This window comes from Poecilia reticulata, chromosome 14 (genome assembly GCF_904066995.2).
Source record: "Poecilia reticulata chromosome 14, P_reticulata-male-v2, whole genome shotgun sequence".
NCBI lineage: Eukaryota > Metazoa > Chordata > Actinopteri > Cyprinodontiformes > Poeciliidae > Poecilia > Poecilia reticulata.
The window spans coordinates 12,384,789-12,403,524 of NC_088843.1; the positions used below are offsets into that span (position 1 = coordinate 12,384,789).

General features: G+C 40.1%; 1 protein-coding gene, 1 long non-coding RNA gene and 1 pseudogene across 3 annotated transcripts; 1 reads left to right on the plus strand and 2 right to left on the minus strand.

Moving 5' to 3' along the window:
• Positions 1–1,230: 1,230 nt before the first annotated feature.
• Positions 1,231–6,577, minus strand: LOC145554945 (gap junction alpha-3 protein-like; annotated as a pseudogene). Its single transcript, XR_014091005.1, has 2 exons — positions 4,116–6,577; positions 1,231–4,004 (listed from the first exon to the last, which is right to left on the minus strand). The product of XR_014091005.1 is annotated as a gap junction alpha-3 protein-like (transcript).
• Positions 6,578–10,875: 4,298 nt separating this feature from the next.
• Positions 10,876–11,750, plus strand: LOC145554951 (uncharacterized). Its single transcript, XR_014091009.1, has 3 exons — positions 10,876–11,005; positions 11,297–11,440; positions 11,618–11,750. It is a non-coding gene; the product is annotated as an uncharacterized LOC145554951 (long non-coding RNA).
• A 2,979-nt stretch (positions 11,751–14,729) lies between these two features.
• Positions 14,730–18,299, minus strand: LOC103475855 (gap junction Cx32.2 protein-like). The gene is made up of 2 exons (XM_081615778.1): positions 18,005–18,299; positions 14,730–17,015 (listed from the first exon to the last, which is right to left on the minus strand). The coding sequence occupies exon 2, from the start codon at positions 16,972–16,974 to the stop codon at positions 15,988–15,990; it is 987 nt and encodes a 328-aa protein (XP_081471904.1). The 5' UTR covers positions 16,975–17,015; positions 18,005–18,299; the 3' UTR covers positions 14,730–15,987.
• Between the last annotated feature and the right edge of the window lie 437 nt (positions 18,300–18,736).

Below are 18,736 nucleotides of genomic sequence, written 5' to 3' on the forward strand. Positions count from 1 at the left end.
TATGAGCATATTTCCACCAGTCTTGCAAATACATTTTTTACAGTAAAGTCACATTTTGCACATCTTACCTCTTACTCTTTTGTTAGTTTTAACCTTTAAAGCAGCATATGATGTGATGCAAAAACAATTGTTTCAATTCACGGATCAATTTCATTCTGTCATTTCCTTCTTCCGTTTTTCCCTTTAGCATTTTTAACTTTTGTTTCCTGTTCACATTCTTTGCTCTCTCCTCTCTGTACCTCCAACTCGTCCAGTAGATTCAGAAATCACACGCTACAATGATGTAATGAAACAAGAATAGAAAGACTAGTATGCAAACCATGAGGAAGATGGAGAAAAAGATAAGGTGTCAGTCAGAAAAAAAAACAAGTGTCATAAAGAAAACAAAAATATTTCCTCCTTTAATGCTCAATTAAATAAACATTTACAAAAATTTTTAAACATTTTCAACAATTACAAAGCAGAACATTTCTCAGCAAGTCATACTAACAACAAAATAGAATGGAAAAGCCAGTTTCTTTCTTAAACATGAACATGTCAGAGCCTCAAAATGACAAGACCCTGTTTACTGTTGTTAACTATGGATAAAGCTTTGATGACAAGAATTGCAAATTATGATTATGGGAGATCAGTGGCAAGAGACTGGGCAAGATTCATGTTTATGATTTTACTGTAACTTGTGATTCAGAAAACCACACAAAGGGGAAAAAAACTAAAGTAGCAAAAATAAGATAAGACAATCTCCTTAATGAAGGGATCACAGTGCAGTCTTCCTTTACTTTCCTCCTCCATGCAGAGAAAAGTTCCTCAATGAGGTTGAGGAATGAGGAGCAGGATGAGAAGAACTCCATCAGCATCTGCTTGTGGGTCGCAGACCGTCTCTGTTGATGCTGGACTGATGGAAACAAGCAGATGTCCTCATCTTCTTCTGCCTCTTCCTCTGTTTTCCCTCCTAACTCCTCTGTCACAGCCTCACTCTTCTTTTCTCCGGCTGTTGACCCCGTCCAAATCCTTGTCAAGAGTCAAGAGGTCAAAGGAAAATATTAAATATTAGCTCTGATGCCAAGCTTTGTACTTCCAAGCATTACCAAAGTATTGAAACAAAAGCAAACGTGTTCTCCAGAGTTTTAACTTGCATGCATGAACATTTCACACTCAAAGTAATTCAAATGAACCAAAACCTGTAAGGGTACTCAGAGGGGACCCGGAAATTCAACCACACACAGGAGTATAAAAAAGAAAACAAAGTTTATTTTTTCAGATACTGGTTTCAGCTAAGGGAGAGGTCATCAAACACAGCACTGAGGAGAGAGGGGAGAAGACTGGTGAAGCACGGACGCCATACCTGCTGGCACTTCAAGGCTGAGGCATGGGCAGATGGGACTCTAGTGGGCCTTTCTTGAAGAGACAACACAGGAGGTTGGTAACCGTAAACCGTGTAAAAGGGGGACAGCCCTGTAGAAGTAGAAGGGAGAGAGTTGAGTGCATACTCCACCCATGGTAGGTTCTGTGAGCAAGAGGAGGGATCATGTTCACATAGCATCCGAAGCTTGGTCTCCACTTCTTGGTTGATCCTCTCCGTTTGTCCGTCAGTTTGAGGGTGGAACCCTGATGAGAGACTCACTGTGATACCCAGGAGACCACAGAATTCCTTCCAGAATCTAGAGACAAACTGGGGTCCCCTGTCAGAAACAATGTCAGAGGGCAGCCCATGCAGGCGAAACACCTCATGGGCCAGAATCCCTCCCAGCTCCTTGGAGGAAGGCAGTTTGCGAAGAGGAATCAGGTGGGACATCTTGGAGAAGCGATCAACGACTGTGAGAAGGACAGAGTGGTTATTGGAAGAGGGTAGACCAGTCACAAAATCCATGGATATGTGGGACCATGGGCGGTGTGGAACAGGGAGGGGTCGCAGAAGCCCAGAGGGTGGCCGACAGGATGGTTTAGCCTGACAGCAAACTCTGCAAGCCTTGATGAACTCAGTAACATCTTGTAGCATACTTTCCCACCAGAAACAACTCCTGATCACAGATAGGGTCTTAGTGACTCCTGGATGACAGAAAAGTCTAGACTCATGACAAAATGACAGTCCCTCAGGTATTAGCTGCTCCGGAACAAAGAGTCGATCTTTAGGACAGTTCTCAGGGATGGGGCTTAGATGATGGGCTTCTCTTATTTTCTGCTCCAGCTCTAGCTTGGAAACTGCTAGCTGCACTGACGTGGGGAGCACATAGTCCACCTGCTTTACCTCTTGACCCTCTTCCATAGTCTCATGAAGCCTGGAGAGTGCGTCTGGTTTAGCGTTCTTACTCCCCGGTCTGTAAGACAGTAAAAAATTAAAGCGACAGAAGTACAAGGCCCACCTGGCTTGCCTGGGGTTGAGTCTCCTTGCTGACTTGAGGTACTGCAGATTTTTATGATCAGTCCAAACCATGAAAGGTTCCTTAGCTCCCTCAAGCCAGTGCCTCCACTCCTCAAGTGCCAGTTTAACTGCCAGTAGTTCACGGTCACCAACATCATAGTTGGTCTCTGCAGAAGACAGTTTTCTGGAAAAGAAGGCACATGGGTGAGTCTTGCCATCAGTGCACCTCTGACTGAGTATGGCTCCCACCCCGGAGGCAGAAGCATCCACTTCAACAATGAATTGGCGGGACGGGTCCGGTGTGCGGAGGACAGGAGCTGAGGTGAAAACCCTCTTAAGGTGCTCGAATGACTCAGCAGCAGCCTTATCCCAAACAAACTTGCATTTGGATGAGGTAAGTGCATGAAGTGGAGAGGCTACAGAGCTGAAATTGTGGATGAACCGGCGATAAAAGTTTGCAAACCCCAGAAATCTTTGAAGTTGCTTGCGGTCTTGTGGGTGGGGCCAATTCTTGATGGCATCTGTCTTGCTGGAAATCCTGTTAGGAGAGATGACGAAACCCAAGAATGAAGTTGACTGTTTGTGGAACTCACACTTTTCTGCCTTAACAGGTTATTCTGCAGCAAGCGGAGAATGACAGAACGGACATGAGCTTGATGGGCTGTGAGATTCTTAGAAAAAATCAAAATGTCATCCAGATAGACATATACAAAACGACCAACCATGTCCCTGAGGACATCATTGACAAGTGCCTGGAACACAGCAGGAGCATTGGACAGGCCAAAGGGCATTACAAGGTATTCATAATGACCGGTTGGGGTGTTAAAGGCTGTCTTCCACTCATCCCCCTCTTTTATCCGGACCAGATGGTAGGCATTTCTAAGATCTAACTTAGTAAAAACAGTGGATCCCTGGATCAGATCGAAGGCAGTGTTCATTAGAGGAAGTGGGTAACGGTTTTTGACTGTGATGTCATTCAATCCTCTGTAGTCAATACAGGGTCTTAAGGAACCATCCTTTTTGCCCACAAAGAAGAATCCTGCACCAGCTGGGGAGGAAGAAGGACGGATGATGCCTGCCTTGAGTGAGTCACTGACATAATCCCTCATGGCCTTATCCTCTGGGCCAGAGAGGGGGAAAAGACGACCTCTATGAGGAAAGGTACCAGGGAGCAAATCAATAGCACAATCATAGGGTCGATGGGGTGGAAGGGCAGTGGCTCGATGCTTGTTAAAGACCTCCCTAAGGTCATGGTAAACAGCAGGTACTTTGGATAGGTCGGGGTAGGTCTCCTGTCCCGAGATAGGGACAGTACATGGGACCGAAGCCGCTAAGAGGCAGGTGGAATGGCAAGATGGTGACCAGCCCAACACCTCGCCCCTAACCCAGTCAATGTGGGGGTTGTGTTTTCTCAACCAAGTGGCCCCCAAAATGACAGGGAGACCAGGGGAATTTATTATCAGGAAGGAAATGACTTCATGGTGATTCCCGGAAATACTAAACTTAATGGGGCCCGTTTCGTGGGTGACCTGGTGAAGTACATGGCCGTCAATAGCCAAAACTTCAAGATGCTTAGAGGTGGGTAGGAGTTGGATACCAAGAGATTCGGCAAGGCCACGGTCCATGAACTCAGTGTCTGCTCCTGAATCAATAAAGACAGATAGGTGTTTGGTAAGGCAGTCAGTTTGGAGAAAGGCCTGAACAGAGAAAGGAGAGGATTTAAATCTCTTTTGACTCAACAGGAGCCTCTTACCTCCTACTGAGCCTGGCCTTTTGCTGGACACAGACGAAGTAGGTGACCCTCTCCACCACAATAGAAACAAAGGCCTCTCTTAAGTCTCCGCTCTCTCTCTTGTAGGGATAAGCGTGATCGACCTATCTGCATAGGCTCCTCCGCCGGAGAGGTGGGAGATGAGCTCAAAGGTGGGGATGAGACCGATTGCTGTGGCCTGGGAACACGTTCAACTTGGTAAGTACGACTGAAAGAACCCCTCTCCAACCTTCTCTCATGAAGCCTCATGTCGATCCTTGTGGCCAGAGTCTCCAGTTCCTCCAAATCCTTGGGAGCATCCCGTGTAGACAGTTCATCCTTTACCTCCTCACTGAGACCCTGGTAGAAAGCGTCACATAGTGCCTCATCGTTCCAATCACTTCCTGAAGAAAGAGCATGAAAGTCAATTATGTACTCTGTGACTCGCCTCCTGCCTTGTTTGAGTTTGAGCAAACCACGTGCAGCCTCCCTCTCAGGCAGAACAGGATCGAAGACTCTGATTAGCTCCTTAGAAAAGTCCTTGAACTGATAACAAATGAGGGAGTCCTTCTGCCACTCAGCAGTACCCCATAACTTGGCCTTCCCCGAGAGGAAGAGAAATAGCATAGGCTACTTTAGCACGTTCAGTGGGGAAAGATGATGGTTGCAGTTCAAAGACAATCTCACATTGAGTAATGAAAAGACGACATTGACTCTGCTCACCCTTGAACACCTCCGGAGGCGACAGACGGGGCTCATAAATGGGAGAGACCTGGTAGCCAGACTTAGAAGCCTTGGGGCTAGGAGAAGTGCTCTTTGGGGGAGGAGAGGAGGACATCTTATCAAGCATAGACATCATTTCTTGCATGTTAGCTTCCAGGCGGTTAATAGCGCCTTCAACACTGGAACGCCACTCCTGTGTGGGTGACGGGTCCATAGCGGCCAGATTATACTGTAAGGGTACTCAGAGGGGACCCGGAAATTCAACCACACACAGGAGTATAAAAAAGAAAACAAAGTTTATTTTTTCAGATACTGGTTTCAGCTAAGGGAGAGGTCATCAAACACAGCACTGAGGAGAGAGGGGAGAAGACTGGTGAAGCACGGACAAAGGAGGGGTATCTTAGAAATGTTCAGCTTAACTGACCTGTAGAGCAGTGGACGGGTGGAGCAGAGGAACAGAGGGTCTGATGACAGGGAGATGCAGGAAACCAGAGGAACAGGCTTCTGTGGAGGCAAGGAAGATCTCCACGGGGAGATCCGAGATGCAGCACCCAGAGACTTTGTCGAAAAACAGGCAGAGGTCATACACAGGAGGACAGAGAGCAGACTTAGCTTAGAGGGGCAGGCAGTAATCGGTGGTCGTGAGGCAGAGCTTGGGTCAGGGTCCAGAAATCCAGAATAGAAGGGATCCGTGAAGGGCTTGGCAGGAGGGGTAAATTCGTGGTCAGAAGGGGGGGTCGAAGAAACACAGAAGGCTTGGCAGGAAACGCTGGATCTCTACTGGCTCGTGGCTGTCGATAATCTGGCAGGGAAGCAGAGGCTGAGGGGTGTTTAAGTAGGGCAAGGCCCAGGTGGAACAGGTAAGCAATCAGGCGTGGCAGGTGAACTGAATGAGTGCTTAACACAGCATGGACAGGACATGAATCATAACAAAACCACTTTTTACCTTAAATTTACTGACTTTTTTTTACAGTGTAGATGGAGTGGATGTTGCATTTGGACATTCATCTTCCATCTTTGACTGCATGTGACAAAGTCCGTCCACGATTTTTTTCGAACCAAAGCTGTTCATTTCAGCCACATTAAGAGTCATCGAAACACAGTCCACCACAAACATGAAGATGAGGAAAAATGTCGTCTCTGTAGGTTGGGACATGTAGCAGTTCATCATATTAAGGCAAGTGTAGCTGTTGCATGTGTACATAGGCAGGAGTTTAAAACCGTACAGGAAGCACTGAGTGGCAATAAAACCAGCTTGAAACAATGTTTTCAATACAACGTTTGGGACATATGTTAGCAGCAAAGCACTTCGCAGATTCTCATCGGCCTTGTTGGGTTTACTACCAGGTTCCTTGGATGGGTTGCTCCTCTCTTCCTCGGTGAGGACCTTATGAAGGACATGGCCCAGGTAAATGAGAGGGGGAGCAGAAACAAAGATGACCTGCATCACCCAGAAACGGATGTGAGAAATAGAGAAGTCTTGTAGTAGCAAACGTTTTAACAACCAGGCTGCTTGGTGTCGCTTATAAAGACGAACTGCTCGTCTCCCCACACTTTGTCTCCAGCGGCTCCGAGAGACGAAAGGTAAACTGCACTGCAAGCCAGATCTTCCCTACACTGGTGGAGTGTTTCTGGGCACTCTTCAGTACCTTCTCTAAGACTTTCCAGTCTCCCATTGTAGCTCAGACGTTTATCTGCAGGTAAATCTGTAAAACCAGAAATGAAAAGATCACAAAAGGTGTTTAAACTTGTGTAAAATTGTGAAGTACCATAAAGGCTTTGGATATAAAAAACAACATTAACAATGAAGTAAAAATATACATTGATAGAAATACTTACCTGCACTTGATTTACTGATCATTAGCAAGACATCTCTTTAACATGAGCAGCTGATCTGGATTGTACAGCTGTGGCTTAAACAAGATGGAAAAAAAGGGCATCAGCACTCATCTTACTCACTTATGTTTTCCAAGCAACTTAAGTCCCTCATTTTACAGCATGAATGATTATCAACCATTCAAAACTATGTATATGGAAAAAAATATATACAGTTGAAAATCATAATACCTGCAAGATTTAAAGGTGCAACATTAAGGAATCAGCTTTAAATTTTCGTTTGATTGAATTACTATTTTTCAGATTTCATAATTGTTTTTTGGTTTAAGTAATCAGAGTGCTACTGTGTATAATAATACTTCAAGTTGAGAGGTAAAAATAAACTTTTTTAGGTTTTCCAGAATCTAAACATAAAGTACTTTTACATTAAAGGTAACATTGCTATTAAGCACCTTCTGTTTTTCACATTTTAATAATTGTGCGTTCTTTTGGCTTAATTCAAAAGTAATAACTTTAATACCTACTGAAAGTATGACTATGAATCAGGACTAAAGGAAAAATGATCCACAAATAGATTAGCTTTTGGATGCGACTTGGAAGCAGCTGATTTTTAATGATTTCTTTAATCTTAGTTGAACTCTTATCTGTAATCTTAGGTCTCCAGTCTAGGCTGTCTGAGTCTTTCCCTGATTTTTGGTAACAAAAGAAAAAAAACTCAAACTCAACTGTTTGCTTCCCACCGAGTTTTAAAGTGACAAAAAGTCTCTTGACTTAAAAATGAAAACCATCTTTGAACCGGTTTGTTCCTCTTCCTCGTACCTGTGGCGCAGTCATTATCGCGGACTAGTATCGATTCAGCTGCAGCCAAATCTCCAAGCCCTAAATATTTGGACTTTGCATGCAACCTCTGCTTTGATCCTCCCATCTGGTTTGCAGGGAGACGGGTTCAACTGCGTTGATCACACAGACATTCTGCTTAACAATCTTTTCATTTCAACCATAAAAATGCATCCCTGGGTTGCAGATCATGTTTCCACGATGAGGTCAAATTAATTCACTTGCTCTTTGGTTACCTAGCAACAACCTCTTGAGTAACTTGCACAGCAGCAGTTTCATGTTTCGCCAAAGTGCCTCGTAGCGGCTTAAAAATATGAAGTGAAAGGAGAAAATGAGTCCAACAGCTTTAAAGGAAACTGAGGATAATATGGGAAAGTTTGTCAGAACTTTGTCCGTATTTCAGATACCTCAAACAAACAAACAAACAGTAATTATCAATATCAACTTATATGAAACGCTTATGTCGTATTTAATTTTTTCAGCCGAGTCTCCCAGCCCTAAATATTTGGACTTGTTGCAGCTATGACTTTCTGTTCCACATCTAAAACTCAGCTGATGCAGACACTCTGCATTAATTGAAAAAAAAGAAAACATGAACTCCTTTCTACAAGAAGTATTTGAGAAACAAATGAGAAGCTTTCTGTTTGAGAGCAACGGGTCAGACATGAACAAGGCAATGATCTTAAACCCAGCAGTCTACAAGAAATCGACTGGAAAATAAAATAAATCTAATTGCCCAGTTAAAGCTGTAAATAGAAATGCAATGGTGGGATCCTAAAAAAAGATTTCTGATAATAAATTTAATCAACAGTTTAATTATACACTTATTTTTTTCTAAAAATATATTCTCCATCTTACTTCAGTTTTGCTTAATAAATTATAAATCATCTGTATATTTCTACTGAAGTTGTATTAACTTTAGAACCTGATATTTTGATACTGTAAAGGTTAAGGTAGACCTGCTCAAGTGGGAGATTGTGTGGAGAAAATTATTGAAATGTATAAATACCCATGCTTCAATCTGTATTGTCTGCTCCTCATTGAGAAAAATTTACAATAAAAGCCAAATATATATTGGTTTATGACACTAAATTTCAATTTGAATTGTTGGATGTTTTTTCTCTCTAAGCCCATCCATCCATCCATCCATCCATCCATCCATCCATCCATCCATCCATCCATCCATCCATCCATCCATCCATCCATCCATCCATCCATCCATCCATCCATCCATCCATCCATCCATCCATTTTCTTTACACCCTTGTCCCTCGGTGTGGTCAGGAGGGTTTCTGGAGCCTATCTCCAGCTAACTTTCCGGGCAAGAGGCGGAGTCACCCTGGACAGGTCGCCAGTCTGTCGCAGCACAGACAAACCCTCTGCTGTGGAAAAAAAGACTGCTGCATTTAAAGGGTGACCCCTGGTGTCCAAAAACAGGTATAGCAGCAGTGGAAATTTTGATCAGCAATGAAAAGATACAAGTGTTGAATTCTTCCAAACTTCTGGAATTCAAGTGAAATGTTGCACTGGAAACATTTAATATTTTCAAATTGGGAATGTTATCATCTATCATCTGCTGGGGTAGCAGCAAGAGCAGAGCCAGGGACTTAAAAAGACCAAACAATCTGGCTGGTTCTGTTCTGGGAACGACTGTGAAACCTCTGGAGATGATGCACACATGGATTCTCCATAAAATCAAGACAATTACACATTCATGTAAAGCACTTTTTAATTCACGTAAAGCACTTTGAATTGCCTTGGTGCTGAAAATGTGACATGACTATTACGCCAATTCAACAATTGTGTGGCTGGTGTGAAGAACACAAATGTTAAAAACCGAACAAACCGCTTGATCTCAAATCTCTTTAGTAGGTTCCTTTAACCCTGTTTCAACTAAAAGCTGCTGAATCCTTTTTAGTGTGTGGTTTAATTTTGTCTTCAGAAAAATTTACTTTTTCTGCTGTATGTTTCTGATTGTTGTAATTAGTGATGCGAGAATTTGCAAGGCTAAGATAAGACATCCTTAATTTTAGTAGCTGCATTTATACCTAACCCTAGATGCATCTAGCCTAAAAAAATAACTAATAACTAAAGTAGCAAAAGGAAGATACGACAATCTCCTTAATGAAAGGGATCACAGTGCAGTCTTCCTTTGCTTTCCACCTCCATGCAGAGAAAAATTCCTCAATGAGGTTGAGGAATGAGGAGCAGTTTGTGGGTCGCAGACCGTTCTCTGTTGATGCTGGAGTGATGGAAACAGGCAGATGTCTTCATCTTCTTCTGCCTCTTCTTCTGTTTTCCCTCCTAGCTCCTCTGTCACAGCCTCATTCCTCTTTTCTCTGGCTGTTCACTCCATCCAAATCCTTGTCCTTCCATTATCATAAATGTACCGTTGTGTTATTTGTCTGTTCATGGTTCATGAGATATACAATCAATCCATTTGATGTAATGCTCCACACATCTACCTACATTGGAGAAACTTAGGACTCACCTGGGAGAAATTTTACATTTCAGGGCAGATTTACAAAAAAGTGTAATGGAAATTAATTTAAAATATGATTTATATTATAACAACTTGTTCAGGAATTTTGTACGTTAAGACTTATAGGATGAACAGATGCTTAAATGTTGTGGAGCTCAAGACAATTCAACAGACCCGTAATAGGCCTGTCACGATAAACGATTAATCAATTAATCGCACGATAAATTAAACCTATCAACCTCATTTTAATTATCGGCTTTATCGTCTCTTCCTGCCTTTTATTCTTTCTGTTACTGACACTGAATGAAAAAAGGCTCAGCTAGCCTGGGTGCAAAAAAAGTATACTTTAGTATACTTCAAACATACTTACATTTGTGAAAGTACACTTTAAGTATACTAAATGTTAATTGTACTACCTGTAAGTATATCTGAAGTATACTAAAAATACACCTGTACCAAGTTCGAAATTAGTACTTTAAACACACTTAAACATAATTGTACCAAAATACACTTTTAATATATTAAATATAAGTATACTTTAAGTTAACAAAATATAAATGAATATGAATATTATATGAATAATCTTTTACTATTTATTAAAATTGCATACAATAAAAAAAGGATCATCATGATGTAATTTTTAAGAAAGTATCCAATCAATTTTCAGATGTGTGATGTAAAACTTTATAATCAACGGCATTAGCTCCAGTTCATACTCCAGACCAGATGGTGGCGGTATTGCACATTTTCATTTATTTAAAAAACGCCACAAAGAGAAGAAAAAACTTTAAGCAGGGAAGATAACAGACGCTGTTCAAATTTGCCATTTTTACTGGCATAATGCCTTAAAAGTAGAGAAGGTCTTGATAATAGTTACTAATTTTGGTAAATTAAAGCTGGTGACGTCCTAGTCCGAGTTAGACGACAACACAACGGGACAACAACTGATGGAAATGAAATGTGTGTCACAAAAGGAGCCCGGAGGGACGAAGGCTGCTAAGTGTTGCTAGCTGGTGGTAAGTTTGCTTATTAATTATCTTCATTTAATTATAAACAGTGAAGTAAAGATATATAACTTACGTTGGTTTCTTAAATAATTTATCAATTTTATTGTGATTTGTGTGATTATTGCTATAGCAATCGTTCAGCTTCATGTTATAACTGCATGGAGACTGTTTATTGCGACGTATACTTTAATAAACTAACCTGGTTTTAATTAAGCTCCATAAGACAGAGAGACCTTGATATTGTGAGGTTGTTGTTCTAACTCTTTCATCAATGATTTTATCTTCAACATATGTTTGCAGTCTAACTAAGCAAATGAAGATGAAAGAGGAAGCCAGAGAAATCGGGTGTTAGAAAACCTAAAGACTTTCTGTCTCAGAAGAAGCTCTGACTCCACCAGATCACCAACCAGCTCTGAGGATGAACCTCCACATTGTCTTCATGATGTAAGTTTGTTTTTTCAATGAGGAGATAGCTACATTTTCAACAACAAAAACTGGTGTGTTACCAACACTAAGTGCTTAATAAACATGATTTGATTTAAAGGTAACTGGAAATCATTTTTTTCTTCTTGTTAATCTAACATTTATCTTTCATTTTTTTTATTTGTTGTTGACTTTCAGGGCCCTGTGATGGACTGGTGACCTGTCCAGGGTGAACCCTGCCTCTCATCTGATGACTGCTGGAGCTGGGCATCACCAGCCCCCCTCACCACCCTGCAAGGATCAGTGTGTTCAGATCATGGATGGAAAGATTTTAAGGTAGTTTGTCTCCACACTTAAAACGGCTTCATAGTTAATGCCAACATCAACTGATTCTATGATATTGCTGACTATTTTTTTCTACTTCTAACATAAACAAGCAAATAAGTCACCCAGAAATGTTTCTCCACCCCAGGCATCCGGTCCCAATCATCATCAGTTCTTATGATGTGCTTATACACAGCGAGTACAAAACGTCTTAAAATTGTAAGTATTATTTTTTTATTTGCCATTTTTCTGTTCTCTTTAAATACAAATGCTTTCTCTGTTTAATTGCTCTATTGTTCTTTTGTAGCTTTCCGTAAGGTGCAGTGAACGGGAATGTTCTGTCATTGATCCTCACTGTCATGTTTTATTGTCACACTTAAATTTTCATGTTCATGTGTTCACTTTTGATGTGTAAACTGATAATTTATGTAAAGTTCATAAAGTTGTGAGTAAAATTGGACAATTTTAAAATGTCAGTAATAAAACAAAAATATTTGAATTACCTTGGACATCTTGTGTAATTCATCTTTCCATGTAATTTTAGCCTAAAACAATGTAAGTACTGTAGTGTAGTTATGCATGTCATGTGCGAAATAGGTACGTAGGAATAAAGACTTTCACGAGTAATTAAAATTGTAGTTTATTATCAATAGCAGGAAATCAAAAATTAAAATTAGGTGTAATTTAAATACGTTACTAATATATTAATAGTATATTTAAAATATATTTGAATTATATGAAATATATATTTTTAATATAATTCTGAGACAGAATTATTACACTCAAAATATAATAATTATATCAAAACATAATAATAAAGCTCTGAAATATTATATTTAAAAAGTATACTTTAAGTACACTCTAAGTACAGTTGAAGTTGTTCCAAAAAAGTATGTATATGTAAAAGTGTTTAGGCTGTAGAATCCCACTTGCTTTATGTATCAGTGCAATGGGGAAATAGCACCCCCTCTCTGTGTGGCTGGTTATATGCTGCTGGCTCCTGTACTCTGCCAGTCTGTGAAAGCTGCACGAGACGTGAGTTGCATTCTTCAGCATACCTAGTAAAAAATGTTAGCAACAGATAAAACATAATTGTTATTAACTTAGATAAATAGTGTGTAATTAATATTTACTTGATACGTGCCTGGCATCAATTTTTGTACTTGTAATTCTATTATAAAACACTTCATGTGCCAAGTTAAAAAGCTAACATAACGCTCGCTCTGTTATAGTGTGCTGATTGAAGCTGAGCCGTTGCACTGATTCGAACCCGATATGTTCTCATTCAGGTACATCATTTATTATTGTATTCTTCATTGTATGATCTTTAAAACATGATTTTTACTGTAATTAGTGCCAGTCTGTGAAAGCTGCACGAGAGTGTGCTGATTGAAGCTGAGCCGTTGCACTGATTCGAACCCGATATGTTCTCATTCAGGAAATAAACTGCAGATCACCCAGAAACTCCTCGTCTTCATTAAAAACTACACAACGCAGAGTCGAGGGGTTACTTGGGCCGGCCTGGTACGGTGGAGTGAAGCAGAACCCGGTTACATATAGTATACTAAAATATACTATTAGTTGCAATTTAATACTATTTAAATACTACTAAAGCACAAAATTAGCTGTTCTAAAATAGTACAGTTTAAGTACATTGATAAACGTATACTAAAGTATGTTAAAATTTAGTATACTAAAGTATACTTTTTTTCATCTGTGTCCGGTGCTCTCCACTGACCCTCCCTTCCTCATTTCCTCGGTGTAATGTCCAGCTCACACTACACGAGTTGTTGGCCGACTGTCGGCCCATTTTCAAAATCTGAGAGACACATTAGCCGACAGAAATCCTACGTATAACGGTTCAATCGGGTACGATCGTGCCTTGTGGTGTCCAGCCACATGGGCACAAAATAATGGTTAAATCAATGCTTTACTAGAATCTACCTGTGATGCATGTGGCTAGAGTCAGCGTAAAGTCCTGACTTAATGAAAATCGTTATGTCAAGTTAACAAAGAACAGCTGAAAAGTTTATCCGGGTTACCGGGTTTATCAATTTGGCTTCAACTCCTCTCCTTGTCATTTCTATATTCTTTGCACGAAATATTGAATAAATATTAATGTTGTTTCCACATATCATCTCAAATGTCCAGACTTTGTGTTGCGCTGTGTCAGCTGTTTGGGATTCCCCTCCGTAATTTCCCCTCAAAAAGCACGGAGGAGAATCCGTGCTTTCTGATTGGCTACCTGTCACATTCAGCTTAAGCTCCCAGTCGGGGAAAACCCCTGATTTAGATCGGAGCGGCCACGACGATCTACCGTAACACACCACACACTGCAGGATGATCGGTTACGAAATCACCAAGACAATCTTAGATTGGTGAACGATCTAAGATTGTCATAAGGGTAAAAATGGGGCAAAAAAATTGTGTAGTGTGAACTACTGCATTAGGTAGTCGGATGTGCCCATCTTCTCTATTTAAATCTAGTGATTACTGAAGGGCAATATAGACTTTATAATCTGCACTCTTGGTTGAATGCAGTATTTATTTCCACTTTGGCTTTATGTTGTTTAGTTTTTATTAAAGTACGTTTTTTGTTAATGGATACTGAGAATCCATTTTATTTTTGTTTTTGGTTGTTTTGCTTATTTAGTTTATTAGTTCCAGTGTTATGTGTTCTTTTGAAAATAAAGTGTATCTTTCTATGGCAAGAAATCACATGCATTATTAGTCATTTCCATTAAATCAGTGTCAAAAGGTCTTGAAACAATATGATCATTTATCGCAATAATTTTTTAGACCATTCGTCCACCAAAATTTGTTATCGTAACAGGCCTAACCGTAAAGTACGTTTTGATCAACATGACAAAAGTAATTTAAAATGTAGAAAAAAGCAAAGCATTTTACATAACCACTTGCAACTTGTTCAACAAAATGTGACTTTTTTATGTGCACAGGTGACACAATGATTTGAAGATCAATCACACAGTTTTGAGAATTTTAATTAAGAGACTGAGAAAAACTAAGCATAGGAAAACATTACCAGTTTATTCACTGAATGGCTTTACACCTAAACACAATAAAGACCTGTTGTGTCAACTTTTCAGATCTACTGGACACTCTAGTTCAAGTTCTGCACCTCCAGAATTAGATCCAAGCACGGAGAATCAGCTTTCAGTTTCTATGCTCCGCTAATCTGGAACGAATTTCCATAAAACTGTAAATATGTTGAAACACTGAGTTCCTTTAAATCAAAGATAAACCCCCCTTTTGTTCAGAGTTGGATTCGGCTAACGGAGTAATTTTAGTCTGGATAACAACTTTTCATTTTTACTTTTTGACTGACTTGACTTGTCAGTAAGCAAGCTCCCCAGAACTTTAGCTGCTCATTTTCCTCCACTCTGTGCTGGATTCTGTCATTTGCTTTTCATGTCTTTCATGTCTGTTTCCTCATCCTGCATCCTTCTATCACTGCCTGTTACTTTTTATATTCATTTCCATTAAAATCTCGTATGTTTCAGCCAACAAATTGGGTCCCTCTACAACGCAGCACTGTGACAGAACCTTGTGCAGTGTGAGATGAGCAGTGGTTTCCTCATCACTACCATCATGTTTATGTCACTTTTCACCTAAAAATGTAGCTAAAACAGTCAAGACTTTTATTCTTTCTAAACCCCCCCCCCCCAAAAAAAACAGGCAAAACAAAAACAAAAGTTCAAGTTCTGCTGTATTGTTTCATAGTGTCATTTGCTATAAATCCTGTAAAACAATTACACAAAATAATGCATAACAATGCAGTGAAAGGCAAATATAAAACAGTTTGCTAAAATGAATATATGAAACACATTTGTATGTAGAATGTTTTGGACATGATGGCCTCAGATACATTTCTTTGATAGCAGCTGCCTTCAGCAGCCTTCCTGTTTAGTTTTCTGTGAAAGAAAACTTGTTGAAGACAGCAAAAGACGAGTAATTTCATACACATGTCTCTTACTCAAAGGTTCTCTTATGTCAAATGACAATTGAATGGTCAGGTGGCAGTCCTTTTTACTTGTGCAATTAATGCAAACTTGATTTTGAGCAAGTGAAATCAACCAGAACACATTGATAAGGTTATGTTGTGCCCAAAAAGTTGAATCAGTTTTTTCACATCAAAAACTCAAAAATGGGTCCAAGAGGGGAGAAAAAATCTCCCAGATATTCAGGGATTATGAGTTTTTCTATTTGCCAGTGAATCTTTAGATCTACACATAGCTCTTATTGCTGAAATTCCTCGATTTAAGATCAAGTAAATCGTTCTTACTCATTTTGCTTGATCGTAAATCGAGTGAGATCGATTTACTCGATTCACGATCGAATAAATCGATCTCACTCGATTTATGATCGAGTAAATCAATCTTACTCGATTTACGATCGAGTGAGATTGATTTACTCGATTTACGATCGAGTAAATCGATCTCACTCAATTCAATCTCAGTCGATTTACGATCAAGTAAATCGGTCTTACTTGATCTACGATCTGTATTACTTTGGACCCAGGGACGTCCAGAATTTTTCTTTTTTTTCTTCCAAAATATGTAGCCCAACTCTATCACATTGAGAAGCAGAGATATTAAAGCTACTAGAAGCATGAAAATGATGAAGATTGTTTTCTCTGTGGGTCGGGACACGTAGCAGAACACTTTGGTAAGGCAGGGCCATTGTTCACAGGTGTACATCGACTGAAGGCCAAATCCGTACAGGTAGTACTGAGCTACAAAGAAGACTATTTCCAACAGAATCTTAGAAACTACATTGACGATGTACATTTTGCGGACTGCACCTTTTAACGGCACTTCAGGCTCACTGTTCAAGTCTTTATTAGGAGTTTGGTGGTTTTGATCTTCAGTGGGACTGGTTTGTTTCTTCTTTTTGTCAATGCGGATTTTGTGAACTACAAACCCCAGATAAACGAGCGTTGGTGTGGAGACAAAGATGATTTGCATAACCCAGAAGCGAACATGAGAAACTGGGAAGGTCTTGTCGTAGCAACCAAGTTGACAACCAGGTTGGTTGGTGTCACATAAGAAATTGGACTGCTCATCTTGCCACACTTCTTTAGCGGCTGTCATGAGGACGAAGATGCGGAAGACAAACAGCACCGAAATCCAGACTTTACCAACGCTGGTCGAATGTTTTTGGGCAGCCGCCAACAGCTGAGAGACCACACCAAAATCTCCTGATTCCAGCATTGGAAATTTAGCTTTGTCTTAATCAGATCCACCACAGAAACCTATAATGAAAGAGGAAAATGCCTTTTAAATTTGGTGAACTGAGACTGCTTCCTCCAGGTTGGTGTCAATGACCGCCGTGAATCATGATGGAGAGGAACGGGAGACGAGTAGAACGGTTGCGACTGAGCCAAACAGCACAGCTCCCATTTTACTTGATTTACATGATTCAGGCATCTGATCAGACACCTCGTTTTAAAGGCACGACCTTCAGAGATAAATCCATTGGAACAATCCCAAAACATTCTGGTGGAGTGATACAGTCCCCTACGGCGTGGAGAGATGGGACTGTGAAGAAGTTAAAAGCAGGTTTCATTACAAACAAACAAAAATAAGCATTGAACATTTTCTTAATCTGTGCCTTAAAAATGGAAAGATTATGACTCTGCTGCATAAAAACCAACATACAACCATGTACCTAAACTAACAGACAAAAAGAGCATTAATAACAGAGGCTTATGGTAACTTTGCTGCTGCTATGGAGAACTACAGTTCAGGTAGGAGAATATGTGGTCAGGACAGCTATTAGTCATAAACTCCACAAATCTCGACTTTATGGAAAGGTGGGGGAAAACAAGTCCCATTTTCACGGTTTGGAGATGCTTTTCTTCAGCACTGACACACGAGCAGTTCAGAGTTGATGGAATAATAGATAGAGCTTAACACAGGGAACTCCTTTAAAAAACAGCTGAAAGGTCTAAGAAACTAGAAAAGGGGTTCAGCTCCTAACAGGAGAACAATTTCAGACAAGCATGAGGCTGGAGAAATGGGTCTTTAACTGGATGTCCCACATTCAGAAGCTGCTGGGATTCATGGGGGTTTTGACTCCTGATCTCATGTCTTCACTCTCTGTCCTTCCCTTTCTGTTCACTTCAAATAAAACCACCAATGTCACAAAATCTTAGAAAAAGAGTTCTCAAAAAGTCTCAGTGGTCATGTATGAGTGCGTTCTGACCACATTGTTTGTAATAAACTATGGAGAAAACCCTACCTTTTTTGTCCTAAAGTGGCTCAGCCACCTGCGTCTCTTCACTCTCTCGAGTTAGCAATACAAAATCCAGTGAAGAACCTGTCTAGTAACCTACAGAGGGAGGTTACTATGACACCTGTTTGCTGCTTCACTTCCTGTTTGTCAGTCTTCTAGTTCGTTATGAGACTAACTTGGCAACTTAAATATCAGGTTGTTTGTCTCTGTTGTTCTAACACATTAAATGGACAACATGGTCTCTTGCAAATCATCATGAACCTTTAAATTTTTTTGTCATATTACAGCTACAAATGCCAAAAGTTATTACATAGTTTTCAACTTTTCAACACATAAGTGTTTAACCATATTTATATTGAGGCACATTTTATTCTGATATCTCTAAATAAAACTAAGTGACACCAATTCCCTTCAGAAGTTACCAAATATTTGTTAGAGCTAGGGTCAGGTGATAATACCCAATAGAGTCTATGTAATGTATTTTCACATGTATTAAGTGACTGATCTTTGACTTTATCAAGTGTGCTCTACAAATCTAGTTAGAAATATTTTATCTTAGCTGGAGATCTCAGGAGTAAGAAATGTAGTACGGAAGGTAAAAGTTGAACTACCTGTTACTAATGAAGATGGAATTTGTTTTCCTTTACAAGTGATAGGTGAGACGTCAGCCAATGAAAGACTAGAAATAAAGTACCGGATAAACCTGCAGATCACATAAGGGAGGCATCTGTAAAAGTC

Excerpts from the sequence above, each read along its gene's own strand:
- LOC103475855 (XM_081615778.1), bottom strand. The coding sequence starts at position 16,974 with ATGCTGGAATCAGGAGATTTTGGTGTGGTCTCTCAGCTGTTGGCGGCT.